This window comes from Argiope bruennichi, chromosome X2 (assembly GCF_947563725.1).
Source record: "Argiope bruennichi chromosome X2, qqArgBrue1.1, whole genome shotgun sequence".
NCBI classification, from domain to species: Eukaryota; Metazoa; Arthropoda; class Arachnida; order Araneae; family Araneidae; genus Argiope; species Argiope bruennichi.
The window spans coordinates 24,734,527-24,757,536 of NC_079163.1; the positions used below are offsets into that span (position 1 = coordinate 24,734,527).

The 23,010-nt window shown below is 30.8% G+C and overlaps 1 protein-coding gene and 1 long non-coding RNA gene across 7 annotated transcripts in view; one reads left to right on the forward strand and one right to left on the reverse strand.

Moving 5' to 3' along the window:
• LOC129960079 (uncharacterized) overlaps positions 1–23,010 on the reverse strand; it is an 80,741-nt gene that overhangs the window by 32,496 nt on the left and 25,235 nt on the right. For 4 of the 5 annotated variants that reach the window (XR_008783527.1, XR_008783531.1, XR_008783526.1 and 1 more), the window contains one exon: positions 2,775–2,838. This is a non-coding gene — a long non-coding RNA (uncharacterized LOC129960079). Of the gene's footprint in view, positions 1–1,942; positions 2,043–2,774; positions 2,839–23,010 lie in introns of those variants that run through there. The other variant, XR_008783529.1, reaches the window with a different exon arrangement.
• Positions 14,002–19,182, forward strand: LOC129960077 (uncharacterized). 2 transcript variants are annotated; one of them, XM_056073170.1, is made up of 3 exons: positions 14,002–14,074; positions 14,150–14,237; positions 14,380–19,182. In XM_056073170.1, exon 3 carries the CDS (start codon positions 15,605–15,607, stop codon positions 18,113–18,115), a length of 2,511 nt encoding a protein of 836 aa, XP_055929145.1. In that variant the 5' UTR covers positions 14,002–14,074; positions 14,150–14,237; positions 14,380–15,604; the 3' UTR covers positions 18,116–19,182. The 2 variants fall into 2 exon arrangements, with proteins under 2 accessions (XP_055929145.1, XP_055929144.1); XM_056073169.1 differs by having other exon boundaries at positions 14,169–14,237.

The following is a 23,010-nucleotide window of genomic DNA, read 5'->3' on the forward strand; positions in this document are numbered from 1 at the left end:
TGTGAATGGTGAAACAGACACACACACACACACAAAGACACACATACACACAAAATAACAAATAATTATAAAAATATAATGACAGTATAAAATTTATTTCAACAACTGATTAATAATTTTTTTTTTCAGATCTGTATTCATTCCAAGTTAATATGAAGAAAAGATAATGGAAAATCATTGGAAAATTTATATTGAAATAAAATAAATTTGAACTCCGGCTGAATGGTGAAACACACACGCACACACACACACACACAAAATTACTAAACAATTATAAGAATATAATTACAGTATAAAATTTGTTTCAACAACTGATGAATAAATTTTTTTATTCAAATCTGTATTCATGCCAAGTTGATATGATTAAATCATAATGGACAATCATTGGAAAATTTATATTGAAATAAAATAAATTTGAACTCCAGCTGAATGGTGAAACACACACACACACACACATACACACACACGTACATACACACACACACACAAATATACAAAATTACTAAACAACTATGAGAATATAATGACAGTAAAAAATTTACTTCAACAAATAAGAAATAAATTGTTTTTTTCAAATCTGTATTCATTCCAAGTTGATATGAATAAAACATAATGGAAAATCATTGGAAAATTTATACTGAAATAAAATAAATTTGAACTTCAGCTGAAAGGTGAAACATAAACATACAAAATTACTAAACAATTATAAGAATATAAGGACAGTATAAAATTTATTTCAACAACTAAGAAATAAATTGTTTTTTTCAAATCTGTATTCATTCCAAGTGGATATGAATAAATCATAAAACATAATGGATTATCATTGGAAAATTTATATTGAAATAAAATAAATTTGAACTGCTTCTGAATGGTGAAACACACACACACACAAAGACACACACACACACACAAAATTACTAGACAATTATAAGAATATAATGACAATATAAAATTTATTTCAACAACAGATGAATAAATTATATTATTCAAATATGTATTCATTCCAAGTTGATATGAATAAAACATAAAACATTATGGATTATCATTGGACAATTGATATTGAAATAAAATAAATTTGAACTGCAGCTGAATGGTGAAACACACACACAAAGACACACACACACACACAAAATTACTAAACAATTTTAAGAATATAATGACAATATAAAATTTATTTCAACAACTGATGAATAAATTATATTATTCAAATATGTATTCATTCCAAGTTGACATGAATAAAACATCATGGAAAATCATTGGAAAATTTATATTGAAATAAAATAAATTTTAACTCCAGCTGAATGGTGAGACACAAACACACACACACACACATACACACACACACACACACATACACACACACACACACACATACACACCCGCACAAACATACACACACACACAAACATACAAAATTACTAAACAATTATAAGAATATAATCACAGTATAAGATTTATTTCAACAACTGATAAATAAATTTTTTTTTTTTTTTCAAAATTGTATTCATTCCAAATTGATATGAATAAAACATAATGGACAATCATTGGAAAATTTATATTGAAATAAAATAAATTTGAACTCCAGCTGAATGGTGAAACACACACACACACACACACACACACACACACACACACACACACACACACACACACACACACACACACACTCACACACACACACACACACACAATCATACAAAGACACACACACACAGATACACAATCATACAAAGACACACACACACAGATACACAATCATACAAAGACACACACACACACAAAATTACTAAACAATTATAAGAATATAATGACAGTATAAAATTTATTTCAACAACTGATGAAAAAATTATTTTATTCAAATATTTATTCATTCCAAGTTAATATGAATAAAACATAATGGAAAATCATTGGAAAATTTTTATTGAAAGAAAATAAATTTGAACTCCATCTGAATGGTGGAATAAACACACATGTCTTAAGTCTTAAGAGTAGTGTACTCCTTCTTTGCATTTGAATAAAGTCCCTTTCATAACTATTTATACCTATAAAAGGTAGGCAAAAAATGTTTAAATTCAACATGCAGTATTGTTAAAGAAATGTAAAACACATAGACATCAGGACATCAATAATTATTTTTAAAAATTCAGAGAATTAAAAATGTACACATCAAATCCCATTCTCAGTTTTTCGAAATACAAATTAAATATTAAGTTTATCAGACAGAAAGCAGATTTCATTCTGCATTGACATTAGTATGTAGCAGAGATTTTAGATACAATTAAAATTCAGATGTAGTAACAACTGATCATACTTTTCTTGATAGTCCAAAGAAATAAATTTTACATTTTCAAATACCTTATATCCTAAAAAAGCAATATTTTCTGTTTTTAATTTTATAAAAAGGTTTAGAAAAGTATATATTGGAATGAGAAACATAATCAGTCTGAATAACACTTTAATACGAACATTTTAAGTGAACGGTACAGTTAGAGGTAAAACATTAAAATGAGAATAATGAGATCTAATATACAAACATAAAGAATGAAAAAAACATATAGAAAGTGGCAAGAAGCAAAAAAACACTGATTTTAGACCATAAGTTCATGATTTGTTGTATCAAGGCACATTTCATGAATTCAAGGTCAAAGGACCAATGTATAATTCATGTTACTTTTTTCTGATCCCTTACATTAGAACACATTTATATATGAACAGGAAATGGTAATTAAATGAAAAAACTTGAAAATATGAAAGACAAACAAAAATATACACACCTGATTAATGTTTCAAGATTAGTTTACGCTCCTTCTGTGCATTTCAACCAAGTCTCTTTCATAACTTTTTTTACATGTAGAAGGAAAGCAAAAAATGTTTAAATTCAACATGCAGTATTAGTAAAAAATGTAAAACACATACACATCAGGATATAAATAATTATTTTTAAAAATTCAGAGAATTAAAAATTTACACATCAAATCCCATTCTCAGTTTTTCGAAATACAGATTAATTATTAGGTTCCTCAGACAGAAAGCAGATTTTATTCTGCATTGACATTAGTATGTAGAAGAGATTTTCGATATAATTAAAATTCAACTGTAGTAACAACTGATCATACCTTTCTTGATATGCCAAAAAAATAAACTTTACATTTTCAAATACCTTATATCCTAAAAAAGCATCATTTTCAGGTTTCAATTTTATAGAAAGGCTGAGAAAAGTATATACTGGAATGAGAAACATAATCAGTCTTAATAACACTTAGAAGTGTTCGAATATTTGAAATCAAAAGAAATAGTCATAGAAGTATTTTCTTTAATACAAACATTTTAAATGAACGGTACAATTAGAAGTAAAATATTAAAATGAGAATAATAAGATCTAATATAAAGCATAGAGAATGAAAAATACATGCAAGCAGCAAGAAGCAAAAAACATTGATTTTATACCATAATTTCATGATTTGTTGTATCAAGACACATTTCTTGAATTCAAGGACAAAGGACCAATTTATAATTCATGTTACTTTTTCTGATCCCTTATATTAGAACACATTTAAATATGAACACAAAGTGGTAATTAAATGAAAAAAATTCAAAATATGAAAGACAAACAAAAATATACACAACTGATTAATGTCTTAAGATTAGTTTAGCTCCTTCTTTGCAGATTAATTATTAAGTTCATCAGAGAAAAAGCAGATTTTATTCTGCATTGACATTAGTATTTAGCAGAGTTTTTAGATATAATTAAAATTCAAATGTTGTAACAACTCATCATGCGTTTCTTCATATGCCAAAGAAATAAACTTTACATTTTTAAATACCTTATATCCTAAAAAAGCGATATTTTCAGTTTTTAATTTTATAAAAAGGTTGAGAAAAGTATATATTGGAATGAGAAACATAATCAGACTTAATAACACTTAGAAATGTTCGAATATTTGAAATCAAAATAAATAGTCTTAGAAGAATTTTCTTTAATGCAAACATTTTAAGTGAACGGTACAATTAGAAGTAAGTTATTAAAATGAGAATAATGAGATCTAATATACAAGCATAAAGAATGAAAAATACATATAGAAAGTGTCAAGAAGCAAAACACGTTGATTTTATATCATAAGTTCATGATTTGTTGTATCAAGACACATTTCTCGAATTCAAGGACAAAGAACCAATTTATAATTCATGTTTCTTTTTTCTAACATTATAACACATTTCAATATGAACACAAAATGGTAATGAAATAATAAAAACTTGAAAATATGAAAGACAAACAAAGACAGAATACCAAAAACAGAAGTGATAAGTCAAAGCAAGTACTCTAATTTGAAATTCATGTTAATTATTTCTGATTTCTGACATAAGAAAACATTTAAAATTAACAACGTTGTGATTAAACAAAAGATATCATAAAAAAGCCTAAGAGAACCAAAAATATATGGGCTGCATAAATGTGACCAGAAAATGAAATTGAAAAAGAAATAATAATGAAGTACCATTAACCGATATTGATGCCTATAAAGAGAAACAGTAACTAAATATAAATAGTTGCTACAGTATTGGAATAGAAATATTTATATATATATAAAAAAAAAACCGTTTGCATATAAATAAATTTTAAAATTCAATCAAAGCTTAGAAATATATACAGTAGACTCCCAATTATCCGCGCCTGCCATACAAAGTTTTTTTTTTTTTTTTTTTTTGACTGATTTCTTCAAAAAGGTGCAGTTTTACAGTTATGCTTTTGTAATTACATAATACATTACACTATTAAAACAGTGCATATGTATTAATTTTTCTGTTTATCCTTGACGCCTCTCGTAAGTACAAAACACTTTTCTGTTTTCATTAACAAAATGCATTTTAGGTTAGTTTTGAGTGATATCATCAATTGTACTGCCTTTAAGTCTGAAAAGTAATTTTGTGTGAAAATTACCAGCTGTCGAAAACGCTCTTTCGGCATCTACGCTAGTTGGTGGTACTGTTAGCAATGCGCGATATACTTTTTCCAAGTATTTATCTCTAAATCCCTCATTTTCAAATAAATCAATTTCTCGTCAGATAGCTTTGGATATAGCTAATTTCTGTATTGTATTTTGGTTCGTTGAATTTTTTTTTATTTATCTCTAATTCTTATTTTTGCTCAAGAGACAATTCCTTTTCACTATCGACATTAGTGTCATCATAATCTTCGATAACTGAACCGAATTCTTCTGAATAAGGATAGGTTTGTGGATAAAAAAATTGAATTGATTCTTTTCTTTTCTTTTTAATTTTTATTTTTAAAATCATTATAATTATGTAAATACCATAAAACATTTTCTATTTCGGTATGCCTTTCTTCTGTGCGATTTTTCAATGTAATATGTAATTCTTCAGATAGTGATGTGTGCTGTTCTTTCATGACTGCAACATGAAATTTATTGTTGCATTAGCTGTTAATAAATTAAAATGTCTCCGACATAATGCCTCTAAGTAGTATAGGGATGATGGCTCTCATATAAAAAGTACCTTTCACTAGATGATGGCTCTCATATAAAAAGTACCTTTCACTAGATGATGGCTCTCATATAAAAAGTACCTTTCACTAGATGATGGCTCTCATATAAAAAGTACCTTTCACTAGATGATGGCTCTCATATAAAAAGTACCTTTCACTAGATGATGGCTCTCATATAAAAAGTGCCTTTCAAAATAGTTGAAATATTCAACTAAATGAATTTTTTTTATCTCATTTCAGAATTAAAAATTTAGAATAACATTATAATTACAACAAATGTCTCTAGATTATAATAAGAAATAAGTAAAATTTTATCTGTATACGGAGGAACATTGTTCACTCATATATTTAAACCGAAGCGATTAAATTGATCTAGAATTGTTTTTATAACTTTACAAGTTCATTTTTCACCGAAAGGAAATTGATAGAAGGGAAAAAACGTTACGATCAAGAATAAAATCATGAAAAACAATGAGTGAGAGAAGCATTGCTGGCTCATTCGATTGAACCGAGGCGATTAAAATGAGCGAGCAATGTTTTTGCAAGGTTATAAGTTCTATTCCCACTCAAAAAAAGAGGCACAACAACTAAAAGAACCTTCAGATAAATTACAGATCTGAAATGATGCACGCTGCAAATGAAGTTTGCTGAGAAGAGAGTATGCAGATACGAACCTTGGTACCATTGAAATCACGGTAGAAAATGATCCGTTAAAGCAGGTGTATTCAGGTCGGGAGGAAAGGTTAAGTACAAGTTTGCGAAGAAGAGGAAATGCGCGTTCCATTTTTTTTTCCAAGGTGAAAAAAAAGCATTTGTTTATAATGGGGGACATCTGAAGAAAAAAAGAATATAAAGAAATTTATCGATCGAAATCGTCATTTAGTCAGTCAGCATACACGAGAAATGGATGGAAAAAAGTTGAGCTTGCTTGTTTTAATAATTCTAGCTACAGCAGAATTAATTTTTATAATATCAAACCACCTTGAGACGACTGACAACGAAATTAAAATTAATAATAAAACGTGCTTTCGTTCGATACATATAGGAAGGAAATTATTTTATCATGAATGTTTAAAACAGGGTGCAAATATTCATGACATACGATATTTTTTTAACGTAAATTCAACATATTTATCAGCAAGCTTTTTAGGAATTCAAATGACTGAGGAGGAATTTCAGAAAGTATGTGAACAATGTTCAAACTGAAACATCCTTCGTGTTTACTATGTGTAGGAGCATCGCAGTCGGGTAAAACCTCATTGGTGCGACAAATGATTGCACATAAAGCATATGATTTTGAATTTAAAAATATTATCTGGTGCTATAAAGTTTTTCAGCCATGGTTTGCTAAAGAAAAAGAAATGAAATTTGTTCAAGGTTTTCCAGAAAAAGTCGAAAGCGGAAATCTATATGTATTTGATGATCAGATGGATCAACTTTGCCAAGATTATGCGGAATTGTTCACTATTACAGCACACCATTCTAGAATCAGTGTGATTCTGATTTTGCAGAATCTATTTCCCCGAAATAAAGTGATGCGAGACATAAGTCTGAATGCACAATATGTAATATTATTTAAAAACAATCGTGACGTGGGACAAATCCAGTGCTTCGCAAGACAAGTATACGGAAATAAGGCAGCATATTTTATGGATGCTTACAAAAAGAGCACGCAAGGCAATTTTAACTATTTGTTGGTGGACCTACACCCGAGAACGGATGAAAAATTTAGGCTCAGAGAGAGCGTGTTCCCTGATTCCAATGGATTTTATTGGATATATTTACCGATAAAATGAAGAATATAAAGAAGCATTATCACTTACTGAAACTACTACTCAGCGCATCTCCAGCACAAAAAAGAGCAATAATACGGACTGCTAACAAAAGTCAGTTACATTGCTTATGCGAAATTTGTGTAAACGTCTTAGGTGGTAATTTATCGGTGAGCGTAAAGAAATTACGTAAATATAAAACGGCCATAAGAAAAATTGTTAATAAAAAATTATCTTTAGAAAAAAAGAGAAAAGAATTAATTAACCAAACGGGAGGCTTCCTACCCCTCATTCTTCCCGCAGTTCTATCTGCGTTAGTAGGCCTTGCCGGAAAAGCAATAGGAAGCTGAATTTAATATTCGCAGCAATGTCTCGGAGAATGGCTCTCGTTCCTGAAGATTTAGCAGCAACTTACTTTTCGAAAACATCAGATACCGGAGTACATGGTATTGAAAACCAAATATTAAACCTTCTTCATGAGTCAAACTATTCGGATGATGCAAAAGCAAAACTGTTGAGCCAACTGCTTTTAAAATATCAGCATGCTATAAATGTGCCTAAACCACCGATACGTGTAACTATTGAAGACTCTAAGGAACAAGTTCAAGAATCGCCTAAAAGTAACTCAGTGGAAGATCCTATATTACGTGATATCATACTTTCAGTTCCTGCGAACTTCCAAAAATTTATTTCGCCTATTGCTGAAAAATTGAATACACGCAGCTATGCTTGGAATGAATATGGTGAATTGATGAAAGATAACGAAATCGTTAAAAACACAAACGTTATTGACTTATTTTCATATTTAATGAGAAATGTAAAGAAAGGTTATGAACCACATGGTTTTTCAGTGTTTTGGAGGGGTATTAAAGAGATAAAAATACCAACACGTTGGATTGGCAACCAGAAGCTAGTAGAAAATTTCGGGTTTGACACAGACGCAGGCGAGATCCAAAACGAAATTAATCTGAAATCTCCAGATTCAAAAGCAAAGAAGAAGAAGCAAAACTCGAAAAGAAAATGGAAAGAATATTAGAAGCAGCATATTACGATTTCGCAAATCCTGCATCATTTGGCGGAATAAAGAAACTATCAGCAATCTCTAAAGTTCCATATGAGAAAGCTAAACGCTGGTTAATGACCCAAGATACTTATTCGTTACATAAACCAGTTCGGTATAAATTTTCTCGGATGTCGACGCTTTCATATGGTATAAATGATTTATGGCAATGCGATCTTGTGGATTTACAGCATTTAGCAGAACATAATAATGGGTTTAAGTATTTACTCACCGTAATTGATGTATTTTCGAAGTATGCCTATGTTATACCTCTTAAAAGCAAAACTTCTGTGGCTGTAAAAAATGCTTTTGAAAAATTGTTACAGCAGGTTAAGCCTAAACACATTCAAAGCGATAAGGGCAAGGAATTTTACAATACGCAACTTCAGTCATTGTTTAAGAGGTACAGCATTAACCACTATTCAGCTGAAGGTGATCATAAAGCTAGTGTTATTGAGAGGTTCAACAGAACTTTAAAAAACAAAATGTTCAGGGTATTCACATATAGAAAATCTTATAGATATGATGATGTGCTACAGTCACTAGTAAAGTCGTATAATGACAGTGAACATCGTAGCATTGGCATGGCACCTTCAAAAGTCACTCGTGATTTTGAACCACATATCTTCAAAAAATTATATGGTTACACATTGAAGAACTCGCGAGTGATTTTGAATAAGGGAGATTTAGTAAGAATATCGAAAGCGAATAAATCGTTCAGACGAGGATATTTACCAGGGTGGAGCGATGAGGTGTTTATGGTGTCAAAAGTATATCCCTCTTATCCAACTACATTCGAGCTTCAAGACCTTAAATCAGAAGCTATAAAAGGACGATTTTACGCAGAAGAACTCCAGAAAATATTGAAACGCCCTGAGGATTATTGGCATATAGAAAAGGTGCTTAAAACAAAGGGCAAAGGTACGAAGAAAGAATATTACGTGAAGTGGAAAGGCTTTGATAATCGGTTCAACTCGTGGGTAAAAGCAGCATGGATGAAGTGAACGATTTTTACATTACGCTTCCCAGCAACTCTAGCATGGATTACTTTCCAAAAAATACGCAAGCATCATTCAGAACGAAATTATCTCGTCCAATAATACTAACTGGTGAATGGGAAGTTGGTTTATCAGAAATATTCGTTCCTCGAACCTGGTTCAACATCGGAAATCATAATAATAAATATTCGATAACTTACGAGGAAACAAAATTGGTGGAAAAGGATTTTCTGGAATACTCAATCAGAATAAAAATTGAACAGGGAACTTCTGATGAGGATATAATCGATAACATTAACCAAAGTATTGAAGCAATATGTGGACATTTCGTCTCTTTCGAATTGGATCACAAGAATATGAATATACTTATTGCTCCGAATTATGAACTACACTTGACAGCTGCTGATTCACCAAGATTGTTAACTATGTTAAACTTACCTAGAGAGGATAGAGTTATAAAAACATCGGAAAGTTTTATGTACAGAAAACCATCAAAGACAAACAAAGACAATATTTTCAAAATTATCGCTCGAAATATGAAAAGGCATTTTATAATTCGCGTCACCAGGTTTAATCATAAGTATACTGATATGAACAACATACATCACGAACTCTTTCAGCATATAAATCATAATCTAATGCAGACCGGTATAGGAGGTGCAGCGGATTTTATATTCGACTTTAAAGAAGATAAAGTAGAAATAACGGTTCAAAAGAATGTTGAACTCGAGTTTAGGTTATTATATGCCCCGTTGTTTATGCGAATGTTGGGCATGACGAAAGATATTGTTTTAACGGGTAGAACGTTACATGTTTTGCAAAAAATTGAAAGGCCTCCTATGAACGAATACTTCCGCGTGAGCATTACGGATAAACCAACAATTCCTGTGAAAATTAAAAAAACAGAGGATATGGAACTACAAGTCGGATTTTATAAAAACTCAGAGCAGTTGTTTGGATCTTTTAAACACCTTGCTTTTAATCATTTAGCGAACAATAAGATCAAAATTCATATACCAGAAAATTCAACTCTGACTTTACAAGAAGGATTAAGAGATCTTTTAGGTTTCAAAGAATCCACATTAAATGGCGGAACTCATATATCTGACTATCAATTGGAGTTAGATGGAGGAATCACCGAAATTTATGTCTATAGTGATATCATAGAATCGCACTTTGTAGGGGATACAATTGCTCCTTTACTCCGTATTATTCCTGTTATGTCGAAAAAAGAAGACCAAATAGTAATAAATTATCAAAGACCGCTGTATTTTCCTTTGCGCAAAAATTATATCGATTGCATAGAAATCGAATTGAGAAGTAGCTCTGGAGATGGTATAATTTTTACCAGTGGGAAATCACTCTTGGTTCTCTCCTTCCGTCGCAGAACACTATAAAACTATTACTTATTTTGTGATGAATCATTTTAAATCCGATCGTGAAAGAGAATGCATTTGGATCAAAAAGCTTGTGAAGATTATTACTGCTCGCAAGTGCAGGCTGGCGGTGGACCATATTTTCAGGGTGTTGGCCACCAAAGAGGATATGGAATGTTTTCAAATTTATTTCGATTTATTTCTCCCATAGCACTGAAAGCTGGAAAGTATTTAGGAAAACACCTTCTAAGCGCAGGTTCAAAAGTAATGTCAGATGTTGCTTCAGGTTCATCTCTTAAAGACTCGGCAAGATCGCGATTTCGCGAAACATCAAAACAAATAAAAGACGACATTATTCATAAAATTCAGAGCGGTTCGGGTATAAAAAGAAAGAAATTACAGAAGAAAAATCATTCGCAACGTGTCAAGCGGAGCCGAAAGAAATTAAAGAAAGCAGACATATTTTCATAATGGATTCCCGAGCGTGTGCTTGCTTGCAGAGTGAATTAGACCTTTTTAACGTGAATCCTGTACAATTATCAACAGAAGACAGCTCATTCACTGAGATTTTTCCTGTTGCATCTCTGAATGAAAAGACGCCAATTGAATTTTACGTAAGCGGAAGTGGTGAACATTATCTGGACTTATCCCATACACTTCTGCATCTACAAGTGAAAATTAAAAAGAGAAATGGAGCAGTAATTGGAACGCCTGATCAAGTGGCTCCTATCAATTATCTCCTTAATACGCTATTTTCTGAATGTTCAGTTACATTAAATGACAAGCAGGTTTCTTCGCAAGCTAACTACGCATATAGATGTATTTTCGATGCTTTGCTTTCACCTCGAGCTGTTCAAGAATCAATGCTAACATCGGGTCTTTTCTACAAAGACGCTGCTTCTAAGCATGAATCAGTAGAACTAGCTAATGTTGGTGATAATGCAAATTCCGGTTACCAAACTAGATATAACATCTGCAAAGATAGTAAACTTATAGATATGATAGGTCCATTACATTTCGATCTAGGCAATCAGAGCAAATGTCTTATAAATTCGGTGAATCTTCGGATCAAATTAGAAAGAAATAAGGATTCTTTTGCTCTGATGTCAGCCACGCAAGATTTTAAAGTAGTTATATATCACGCATCATTATTTGTTAGGAAAATTAAAGTCGCTCCCTCAGTCGTGATTGCCCATGAATTAGCTTTAAGCAAGGGAGTTATAAAAATGCCTATTCGCAGAACAGAAGTGAAATCATTCGCACTTTCTTCAGGAATGCAATCAATAACTATCCCTAATGCGTTCATTGGACAATTACCGACACGACTTATAATGGGTATGGTATCTAATGCTGCATTTAATGGGGATTTTTCAAAAAATCCATTCAATTTCAAGCATTATGATTTATCATATCTTTGTATATTAGATGGCAATCGTATGATTCCGTCAAAGCCCTTTCAACCAAAATTTGATAATTCTAACAGTTACAGCAGATGTTATATGAGTCTATTTACTGATTTGGGTAGATATCATAAAGATCAAGACATTAATATAAGTTACACTGAATATAAAGATGGGTATACGCTGTTCGCTGTAGATTTGACGCCCGATCTCAACGCGGACGGAATGCACGAAAGTATTTCACGCAATGGTAATTTAACTATTGATATAAAATTCAGCAAAGCATTATCTGAAACTGTAAATTTAATAGTTTTTTCAGAGTATCGAAATACTATAGAAATCGACAAAAGTCGCAGTATTTTTTCAGATTTTTGAAAATGGATAGCACAACTTTGTGCAGACTTGCATGCAGCGACTTCCGTCTACGTTCTAAATTTGGAGGCGTATACGCTTCAGATGAATTGCCTAAGACAATAGATAGTTATTCATGTTTTATTGTAAATTTAGATCCTAAAACAAAACCGGGAAGTCATTGGGTTGCAATAGCATTTCGGAATAACAAATGTTACTATTTTTGTAGTTATGCTTCTGTGCCGAATAACAAATATATTTTAAAGTTCATAGAAAATAACGCTGCAAAATTTGCTTGGAACAAATGTAGATATCAAAGCTTAGTGTCGTATACTTGTGGTCATTTTTGCCTTCATTTCTTGTACAATTTTGTGAGAAAGCAAACTTTGTCACCTCTAGATTCTAATAAAATTGAAAATAACGAGAAGTTTATTAAAAAATTTGTAGCTAGCAAATTTCGTTTACAAAATTGCTGCTTTTCTCCATATTCAAATCAAATTTGTGAAGCTCGTGATTTCAGAAATAGACGTCTTTAGACATGTTTCAACAGAATATAATTATATATGCTCTCTCTATAAATTTAACATATTTTTTTGGAGGTCACTTTTCATACAGAGCATATAAAAGAGATACACTAACTGTGGAATTCTCATTGTGCTTCAACTGATTCAGCAGAAACGATGACTTCCGAACTGAGATATGGCTTTATGTACTTGAAGCGTACTGGATCAGCTTATATGATTCATTGCTTCACCGATTCCCTTTACGAAAATATGATATCCTGTGTTCAAGCTGCGAACTCCTATCAAATGGATACAGTCGATTCAGACTGCAGATTGAAGATTGCCTATTTCAAGGTTCTCAACAATAATGATATTGTCAGAGAACTCCATAACGGTTCTGCTATGAATTATCGACAGACATTTGATTGTAAAACGTAATACAAAGCGAACTTCGGCGAATCAATTACTCATGATTCAAAGATCTGCAATGGAATTGTTGACAACTTCAAAGAAAATAAATGTAAATACTAAACTATACAGCTAAGATACTGAGAATAGCTCAGCATTGTAAACTCTATATAAAATTGTAATACTAAGCAGCACTAACTGTCATTTAATGTAACATCATCAATGAATCGATGTTCTACATGCATAAGCAACACGAAGAAACTGATTGTACCACTCGATGTAATATTTTAACAATCCCTGAATAAAAATATAATTTAACTGTATAATTGCGTCTGTCTTATTTTGCTTCGCTACATCAGTATGTTTTTTGTAATATCCTATATCACCGTAAAATTACGTTGTTTTATTCTCAAGGTGGTGAAAGTGGGTTAAGGTAGGAAAATGCACATAAAGTTATTTTAAAATTACTTTAAGGTCACCAGTTCAGGGAGAACAAGGCGTTCCTGGGAAATTCTACAGATAATAAACAATTATTCCATTGCCACTTACATAAACAGGGGTATAAATATAAGCTACATCAGCCTTTGTACATATACTACCGATCTTGTTGAAGACTTCATCTTCATCTTTGTCTCCGTCTTCCTCAGAGTGCGTGTATCTAAGTACTACTCAGCTATCATGGACAGTCACAAAGCGAGCGTCAGTAAGTGATTGCATTTTCATATTCTTTTTAGATTGCTAAGCATGTGTAACATAATTTTTTAAAAATAACGTTAAGTTTTCACACTTCCTAATAGGCTTAACTGATAGCGATTCAGACGGCGAGCAGTTATTTCCCCTTCCTTCCAAGGAAAAGCATACAAGCGGTAAATTAGATTTGATTTTATAAGTCAATTTAGACTTTAGATTTTTAAATTCCCAAAGAAAAAACATGACGGTAAAATGTAAAATCATTTTACATTTTGTATCTTTAGATTTAATTTCAAAATATTATCCCTTTTCTGATAGCTAAAAGAAAATCAAACGATGAGAAAAAAGAGGAGTCCACCAAAAGAGCAAAGAATTTCGAGTATAATTTTTCTGATCCGACAGAAGAGAAAAAGCTCATACCCCCAATAAGCGCTTACCTAGGAAAAGGGATTAACATCAGCATCAAGGAATACAGAAAGTCCTATTATCTTGCTTTCCAAAAGAATGTTGGAGATGAAACAAAGAACAGATTCAACATGAATCTTGACCAATTGGGAGCTTTAAAAAAAGCTATAAATGTGTTTGCAGAACATATAAAGAAAAATTGACATTCACGAGTTAAATGAAAATTTTGTAAAAAAATTGAACTAACTTGACAATTTTCCCTATATTCATCTTCTTAGAATGTCGTTTAATAGAATAGAATCAAGTTTTAGAGGTTATATTTCAGCTTACCGACACTCTCCGATACACTCTGATCCCTACAACTTATATAACGAAATTCGAGAAAACATTTTCTTACTCTTATTAGAGCAAAACCTACCTTTCCGTCTTTTAATATGCATAAGCATTGAATTTATTAAAGATACTCATCCTGACAATTTACTGCAAAACGCTTACTTCTGTTCATTTGCTGAACGCATAATATCATATAACCAAGTAAAAAGTAAAGTTAAAAGCTGTTTTCAGAAAATATTCAATTCCATTGAAACATATATCCAAAACGGTAGTGGTTGGGTTATTAATAAAATTAACTTTTTAGATGTTAATATCGGACAGTACAGAGAACCGCGGGGAGGTTGCGGTAATATAAAATTACCTGACTGTTTAAAAAAAAAAAGAACTCTTCTAAATATACGTTGCGATGATCACAAATGCTTCATATATAGTTGCTTAGCTCATCTCTTTCCTCCTGAAAAAAATCCTAATGCTCCAAGCAGTTACCAAAATAAACTAAAATACTTAAAATTGAAAAATGTAACCTTCCCCATGAAACTCTCTAACATAAAGCATTTTGAAAGTATCAACAGCTTAAAGATAAATATTTTTACTTATGACAAAGAAGTTTTCCCCATATATATCAGTAATAAAAAGTTGGGTTCGGAAATAAATTTACTTCTGTATAAAGAGCATTACTTCTTAATTAAAAATCTAAATCGTTTATTAAACTCCAAAAAAGGGATTCATCATTATTGCTCGCGATGCCTGATTGGATTTCAGAGGCGAAATAGTCTTGTAGATCATAAGCGAGTGTGTTGCCAAAATGCCCCCCCAAAAACTATCACCGCCTAAAATAAACACTGTAAAATTTACTAGCATTTACAAAATGTTGTTCCATCCTTTTATTTTGTATGCGGATTTTGAATGCATAACGAAAAATATATCTACTGTTTTACCAAATACATCTCAGAGTTTTTCAGCCAACCTAGAGCATCACGAACCAATCAGTTTCGCATTAATAGCAATTAATATAAAAAATGAAATAATATATCACAAATTCTATTGCGGAGAAAATCCAGTACAAATATTTTTAAAAACAATAAAAAAATTAGCAAAATCTTTATTTAAAAGACTATCATGCAATAAACCAATGATCGAGGAAAATATACCAACGGGAAAGCCTAGCACATGTTACATATGCAAATTAAAATTTGAACCGAGTGATCGCATTGTCAGAGATCATTGCCATGTTTTAGGCATATTTAGAGGTTTCTGTCACAATTCATGCAATTTAAATTTAAAAAGAAGTAATTTCATTCCTGTAGTCATTCACAACCTTAAGGGGTACGATTCCCACTTATTGTTAAAACATATGTCTCCAGAATTCGCGCATCAGATTGATATAATTCCGACGAATAGTCAAAAATTTACTAGTTTCACCCTCGATAATTACATTAAATTTATTGATTCGTACGCATTTCTTGATTCTTCCTTATCTTCTCTTGTAGAAATTTTGAAAATTTCTGAACATCGGTTTGACATTTTTGATTCTTTTTTCCAAAATAAAACAAATAGAAACTTACTCAAACAAAAAGGATTTTTTCCTTATAGCTATTTTTCATCAAAAGATATTTTAAAACAAAAGACATTTCCACCTCACGAAGCCTTTTTTAACATTTTGACGAATTCGAACATAACAAAAAAAGAATACAAACACGCACTGAGGGTTTACCAAGAATTTCATTGTAAAAATTTTCAAGATTACCTTGAATTGTATCAAAATACAGATACAATTCTTTTAGCTGAAGTATTTCAATCGTTTCGACAAACAAGCATGATGCACTATCATTTGGACCCTGCTCATTTCCTAACTATTGCTGATTTAACGTGGCATTCTGGTTTAAAATTCACAGGTCAGGAATTAAAATTGTTATCGAATGTAGAAGACTATGTCTTACTTGAGACTCAAATGAGAGGTGGAATTTGCTTTCTCGGTCAAAGATATGCCCAGGCAAATAATCCATATCTTTCTTGTTATAACCCCGATGAACCTACAAATTATATTGTGAATTTAGATGTTAACAATCTTTACGGACATTGCATGTCTGAATATCTACCTGTGGGGGATTTTCGTTGGCTTTCACCTGAAGAAATAGCTGTTTTTGATTTAGCAAATGTATCTCGATACTCAGAAACGGGATATTTATTAGAGGTAGATTTACTATATGATAAATCAGCTCATGATTTCCATGATTTTCCCTTAGCAGCAGAACACTTAAATATAAATAAACAAATGTTATCAGATTATCAAAAAAAAATATTGTCTGAAAAAAATATTCCATTCACCGAGTGTAAAAAGTTAACACCAAATTTTTATCCAAAGAAACGCTACATTTTACACTACAGGAACTTAAAATACTATTTAAAGCATGGGATGTCTTTAAAAAAAATTTATCGGATCTTGGCTTTTTCACAATCAGACTGGTTGCGAAGCTATATAAATTTTAATAATGAAAAACGCCAACAAGCCAAAAGCGAGTTTGAAAAATCTTTCTTTAAAAAAATGAATAATGCTTTTTTCGGCAAAACATGCCAAAACGTCAGAAAAAGAATTAACTTAAAGACTGCTCTTACACCCGCTGAATGTAGAAAGCATTTAGCAAGTCCTTTACTTGAATACTTTGAGAGCATAAACGAAGACTTCGCTGTCTTTAAGATGAAAAAAATTAATCTAGTTCTCGACAAACCAATTTATGTAGGATTTTGCGTGCTTGAGCTAGCTAAATTACACATGTATACTTTATATTACTCTAAGTTCAAAAAATATTATAAAGAAAATTGCAAACTCTTATACACAGATACTGATTCTCTATTCATGCAAATATTTACAAATAATGTTTACAAAGATTTTAAAAATGAATTTTTTGATATCATGGATCTAAGCAACTATCCATCTTCAAGTGAATTTTTTAATTCGGAGAACCAAAATAAGTTAGGGTTTTTAAAAGACGAAACGAAATCTAAACCTATTTCAGAATTTATCGGTTTACGATGCAAAATGTACAGCTACAAATGTGAAAATACTGAAACGAAAAAGGCAAAAGGTGTAAAACAGAGTTGTTTAAGAAACATAACACATGAACATTTTAAAACCTCTTTACTTAATGAAACGATTCATCGTCACGAGCAATATTCTATACAGTCAAAATCACATATTCTTTCTACAACCATATCAAACAAAATTTCTTTATCTCCGTTTTACGATAAAATATTTTTGAATGAGGATGGTGTGACCGGAAAATGCTTTGGTCACTATTCCTTGCTTGAAGAATAATGGTAGTAAAATTTTCGTTTATTTTTATGTTCTTCAAAAAAAAAATTTTTTTGAAAAACTATTAAGCATTCAATAGCTACCTTCTGTTAAGGGGAAAATTGTCTCTTAGTTCAATTTTATTTCACATGCTTTGTAAGTGAATCAAATGTTTACTCAGATCGACTGGTTGGACTGAGTTTTTTCATGGTTTTCTCAGTCTATAACGCAAATGCGAACCAATATAAGATCTTCCATGAGATATTATTAATAAATACCAAGAACATTTTATTTTTTAATGTAATCAATTTTTATACTATTTTTGCATGTACATATATATATGATTCAAGTTGTTGTTTTTATCTTAGTTAATATTGTATTAATTGTTTGCACTGTTTTTCGAATGAAATGAAAATAATTTGTATTCATATCCTTTCTTTATATACATTTCTTTCTTATATTCACATGCTTTGTAAGTGAATCAAATGTTTACTCAGATCGACTGGTTGGACTGAGTTTTTTCATGGTTTTCTCAGTCTATAACGCAAATGCGAACCAATATAAGATCTTCCATGAGATATTATTAATAAATACCAAGAACATTTTATTTTTTAATGTAATCAATTTTTATACTATTTTTGCATGTACATATATATATGATTCAAGTTGTTGTTTTTATCTTAGTTAATATTGTATTAATTGTTTGCACTGTTTTTCGAATGAAATGAAAATAATTTGTATTCATATCCTTTCTTTATATACATTTCTTTCTTATATTCACATGCTTTGTAAGTGAATCAAATGTTTACTCAGATCGACTGGTTGGACTGAGTTTTTTCATGGTTTTCTCAGTCTATAACGCAAATGCGAACCAATATAAGATCTTCCATGAGATATTATTAATAAATACCAAGAACATTTTATTTTTTAATGTAATCAATTTTTATACTATTTTTGCATGTACATATATATATGATTCAAGTTGTTGTTTTGTCTTACTTAATATTGTATTAATTGTTTGCACTGCTTTTTCGAATGAAATGAAAATAATTTGTATTCATATCCTTTCTTTATACATATATTTCTTTCTTATATATACAATAAAAATCGTTCAACAATTATCAGTCTGTGCCTCTTTTTTTTGAGTGGGAATAAAATTTATAACCTTGCAGAAAACATTGCTCGCTCTTTTAGTAGTATAGAGATGATGGTTTTCATATAAAAAGTTTTTATATGAGAGCCATCATCTAGTGAAAGGTACTTTTTATATGAGAGCCATCATCTAGTGAAAGGTACTTTTTATATGAGAGCCATCATCTAGTGAAAGGTACTTTTTATATGAGAGCCATCATCTAGTGAAAGGTACTTTTTATATGAGAGCCATCATCTAGTGAAAGGTACTTTTTATATGAGAGCCATCATCCCTATACTACTCCTCTATAGTCAGTTTTATTGGAAGTAAAGCTGATATAGTTCTGGATATTAAGTCGGATTCACCATCAGAAAAATTAGTTTACAGGTGTAAGTCGATTATTGCTTTTTGGATTGGATTTCTAAATTTCAAAAGTCGTTTCATCATTAGGAGTAAACTGTTCCAACGTGTCTTAGAATCTATTATTAACATATATTGTGTTTTATTTTCAGTTAGTATATATTTTTGTAATATGGCATTTTTTGTAAGGGAACGTTTAAATATCTTAATAATTTTTCGAACTTTATAAATTATAGGAAGCAATTCTTGATGGGCCAGTATTTCATCTTCATTAGCAATATCTTCTTCAACAATTACATTGTCAATATCACTCTCACTCTTACTGTCTTCAATGTCGGAATCCGAAGTTTCTATATCCACAGCATTTAAATTCTTCTGTTATTTCTTTATTTATTTTTTTGGTATAATACATCTATTACTCCTAATTGAATTCCATGAGCATAGCACAATTGCTGATTTGCAGCAATCAACTTTCCAACTTTTTTCATAACTGTTGCTCCATTAGTCTTTATGGATACAATATCTTCTTTGAGGGACAATCTATTATTTAGATTTAAACCATTAATTAGCTAATTAATTTCGCCCGTTAGGGAGACATTAAAAACAAAAATGTATACTATTTTGCTATGTTGGCGATCCCTGAACATATAGTGGAGACAATTTTAAAAATTTCTAGTAAATACCGAAAAACCGGTATTTAAACTTGTGAATACCGGTATTACAAAATTGTAAAATGGCTCAAAATACCGGTATTCGGTATCCCGGTATTGCAATCCCTAGTATCAGCCTATATCTTGCTTATCTAACTGAAGAATTATGTATTCAATGTCATTAATGCTGCTACACTTATAACAAAATGGATCCTTTTGAAGGTTAAAGTGATTCAAGTCTTGGTGCTATAATTGTTTTGATGATTAGTGTGGCCAAAACAAAATCTTTCCTCTGAATTTTGGATTAGGAAGACAGTGCTTGCATGCTTAGATTATCTCCTAAAGAGATGAAATATTATTCCATAGCTATTAATTGTGATATCATGCTACTTTCTGGAGCGACATTCTATTGAAGGTTATTTTCTGTAAATTTCTCAGCTAAACAATCTGTAAGGTCTTTTCAGATTATATTCGAGTTACTAAGTATCCTTAGGAAGGATATTCTTTGAATTAGTTTGGTCAAAATTTGTACTTTGGAATATGTTGAATTGATTTTTAGCGATTGGATGGAGATATTTTTCAAGGATGTATCTCCAGAGTAGTTATCTGTAAGAATCAGACAATTTTTTGCAAGGGCGAGGACTATATCAAGTGCTTTAGTAATGGCTAAACTTTCTGCAGTAAAAAAAAGGAATTTATAAGAGATGTTTGAAATCCAAATTTTTGAATAGAAGAAAAATCGGCAGTTGAAATGTATTGGGAGTGTTTTTTTAATGTATCAGTAGCAATAATAAACTGATCTGGAAAGAAATTCCGAATGCATTCTTTCAAAAAATCATAATTTTTAATCAAAGGGAAATTATTTTGAAATTTAGAATCCGTAAGTAAAATTTCGAAGGGATTAGAGTTAGTCAAGGGGATTTCAGGCTAGGTTTGATTGGAAGATACGTTTAAATTTCTTAGAGTAAACAAAATGGTTATATATATATATATATATATATATATATATATATATATATATATATATATATATATATATTTAATCGAATTACTCGATTATTCTGGGAGTCTCTGTTAGAAGTGAGGAATGTAAATCATTAGCTATTTGCTTAATGAAGAATTGGGAAACCAGCCGCTTGATTTTTTTTAGAGAGAATTTCCTGTGGAACAGTTTTCAGGAGAACGATATTCGGAGTCCATTTTGGGAGACATAGATCAATTCACAGAGCTATTGTTTGAATAGTGATGCATGCTTTAAATTGACTCTCAGAAAACTTACTGTTTAGGCTAGAAGCATAATAAAATATGCTTAAAATTCTGTTATTTGTAATGTTAATAGTACCTTCAGTTCTGTGGCCATGTTTTTTATGCAAATATCTTCAGACTATTTATCTTTTCGAGTACATGGTTTATTAGAAATACTAAGTTTTGATTCCTTTTATAGAAAATGCATACCAAGAAATTTAATAATTTCATTCCGTTTTAAAGGGTGTGGAAACGTGTGGATACGATGCAATTTTTTCTTGGACAATTCAGCTATTGCACTTTACTCTGGAGTGATTTCTAATATCCAGTAGTTGCACCACTTTATATGTTTTCCAATGTGTTCTGAATTTTTTTGAAAATAATTTCCCAGGAATGATGGCTACAGAAAACAGAAATATCATCCGCAAAGAGAATACATTCAACCCCTTCCTTTAGGGTTTCATGGAAGTCGTGCATAAAGATGGCAAATAGAATAGATGAAAGTCCACCACACTGAGGTAAGTCTCTGATCAGGATTTAGATATCTGGAAAGTTCTGGGTTGAAGGAAGTTGGACAACCATTTTGCCATGTTTCCTGTTACACTAAGTTGTGAGCATTTAAAACGAAGGCCATTAATATTGACAGAACCATAAGCACTTTTAATATCACGATTTACATCTTCTTCTTCTTTTTTTTGTGTGTGTTGTTGTTGTTCATGAGCTTTTGCGATTTTTGTATGAATGTTGTAAATTGCGGTTTAGATATCTCTGAAGGGTATAAAACCACGCAGGCTATTGTAATTTTTTTTTATTGCAAGTTAAATAATAAGTATTGCATTAAATGAGGATGTGTTCAACGATTTTGCAAAAAACTGAGGTTGGGACGATAGGAAGAAGACTTGGTTTTGTCTTTGTTTGGGAATCAGAATGATTAAACAATGTTTCCACTGTTTAAGGATGTCAACCGAATCAAATTGATGTTGAAATAATTTCAAAATAATTTGAAGTTGATTGATCGTTATTGAGATTTTTGAGCCAGATAGTTGGTATGTTGTCAGCTTCAGAGGTAGATTTTTTAGTTTTATAGATTGGTTTTTTAAGTTCCAAAATTTCAATTTTTTGCTGTTAAGGAAGGATTTTATTCTAGAAAAATCCAAGTGAATAGGTTCAATAATTGTATTTTGATAGAAAAGTTAATAGTAAATATTCAATTTTGTGTGCTCGATTACAAATTTAGTGATTGTTTTGTAAAATAATATTGTTGTATTTAGAATTCTGATTTATACGATTCGAAAATTCATTTAGAATTATTATTTTTATTTTATTTTATTTATATTTTTTTTGGATTACAAAATATAGTACAAATTTTTTCCCAATAATCTCTTTTCGCTTTTTTTTTGTGAAAACGGAAGCGACTTACAAATTTGTATGTTTCATATAAGAAAAGAAATGCAAATTCACAAAAATGATTCTGATTGCTTTTTTTTTTTTTTTCAAAAATACTTATTGAGATTTCCATAATTACAGCAAGA

Bases quoted from the DNA above. Each gene is read 5' to 3' on its own strand.
- LOC129960077 (XM_056073170.1), top strand. From the start codon at position 15,605: ATGCCCCCCCAAAAACTATCACCGCCTAAAATAAACACTGTAAAATTT.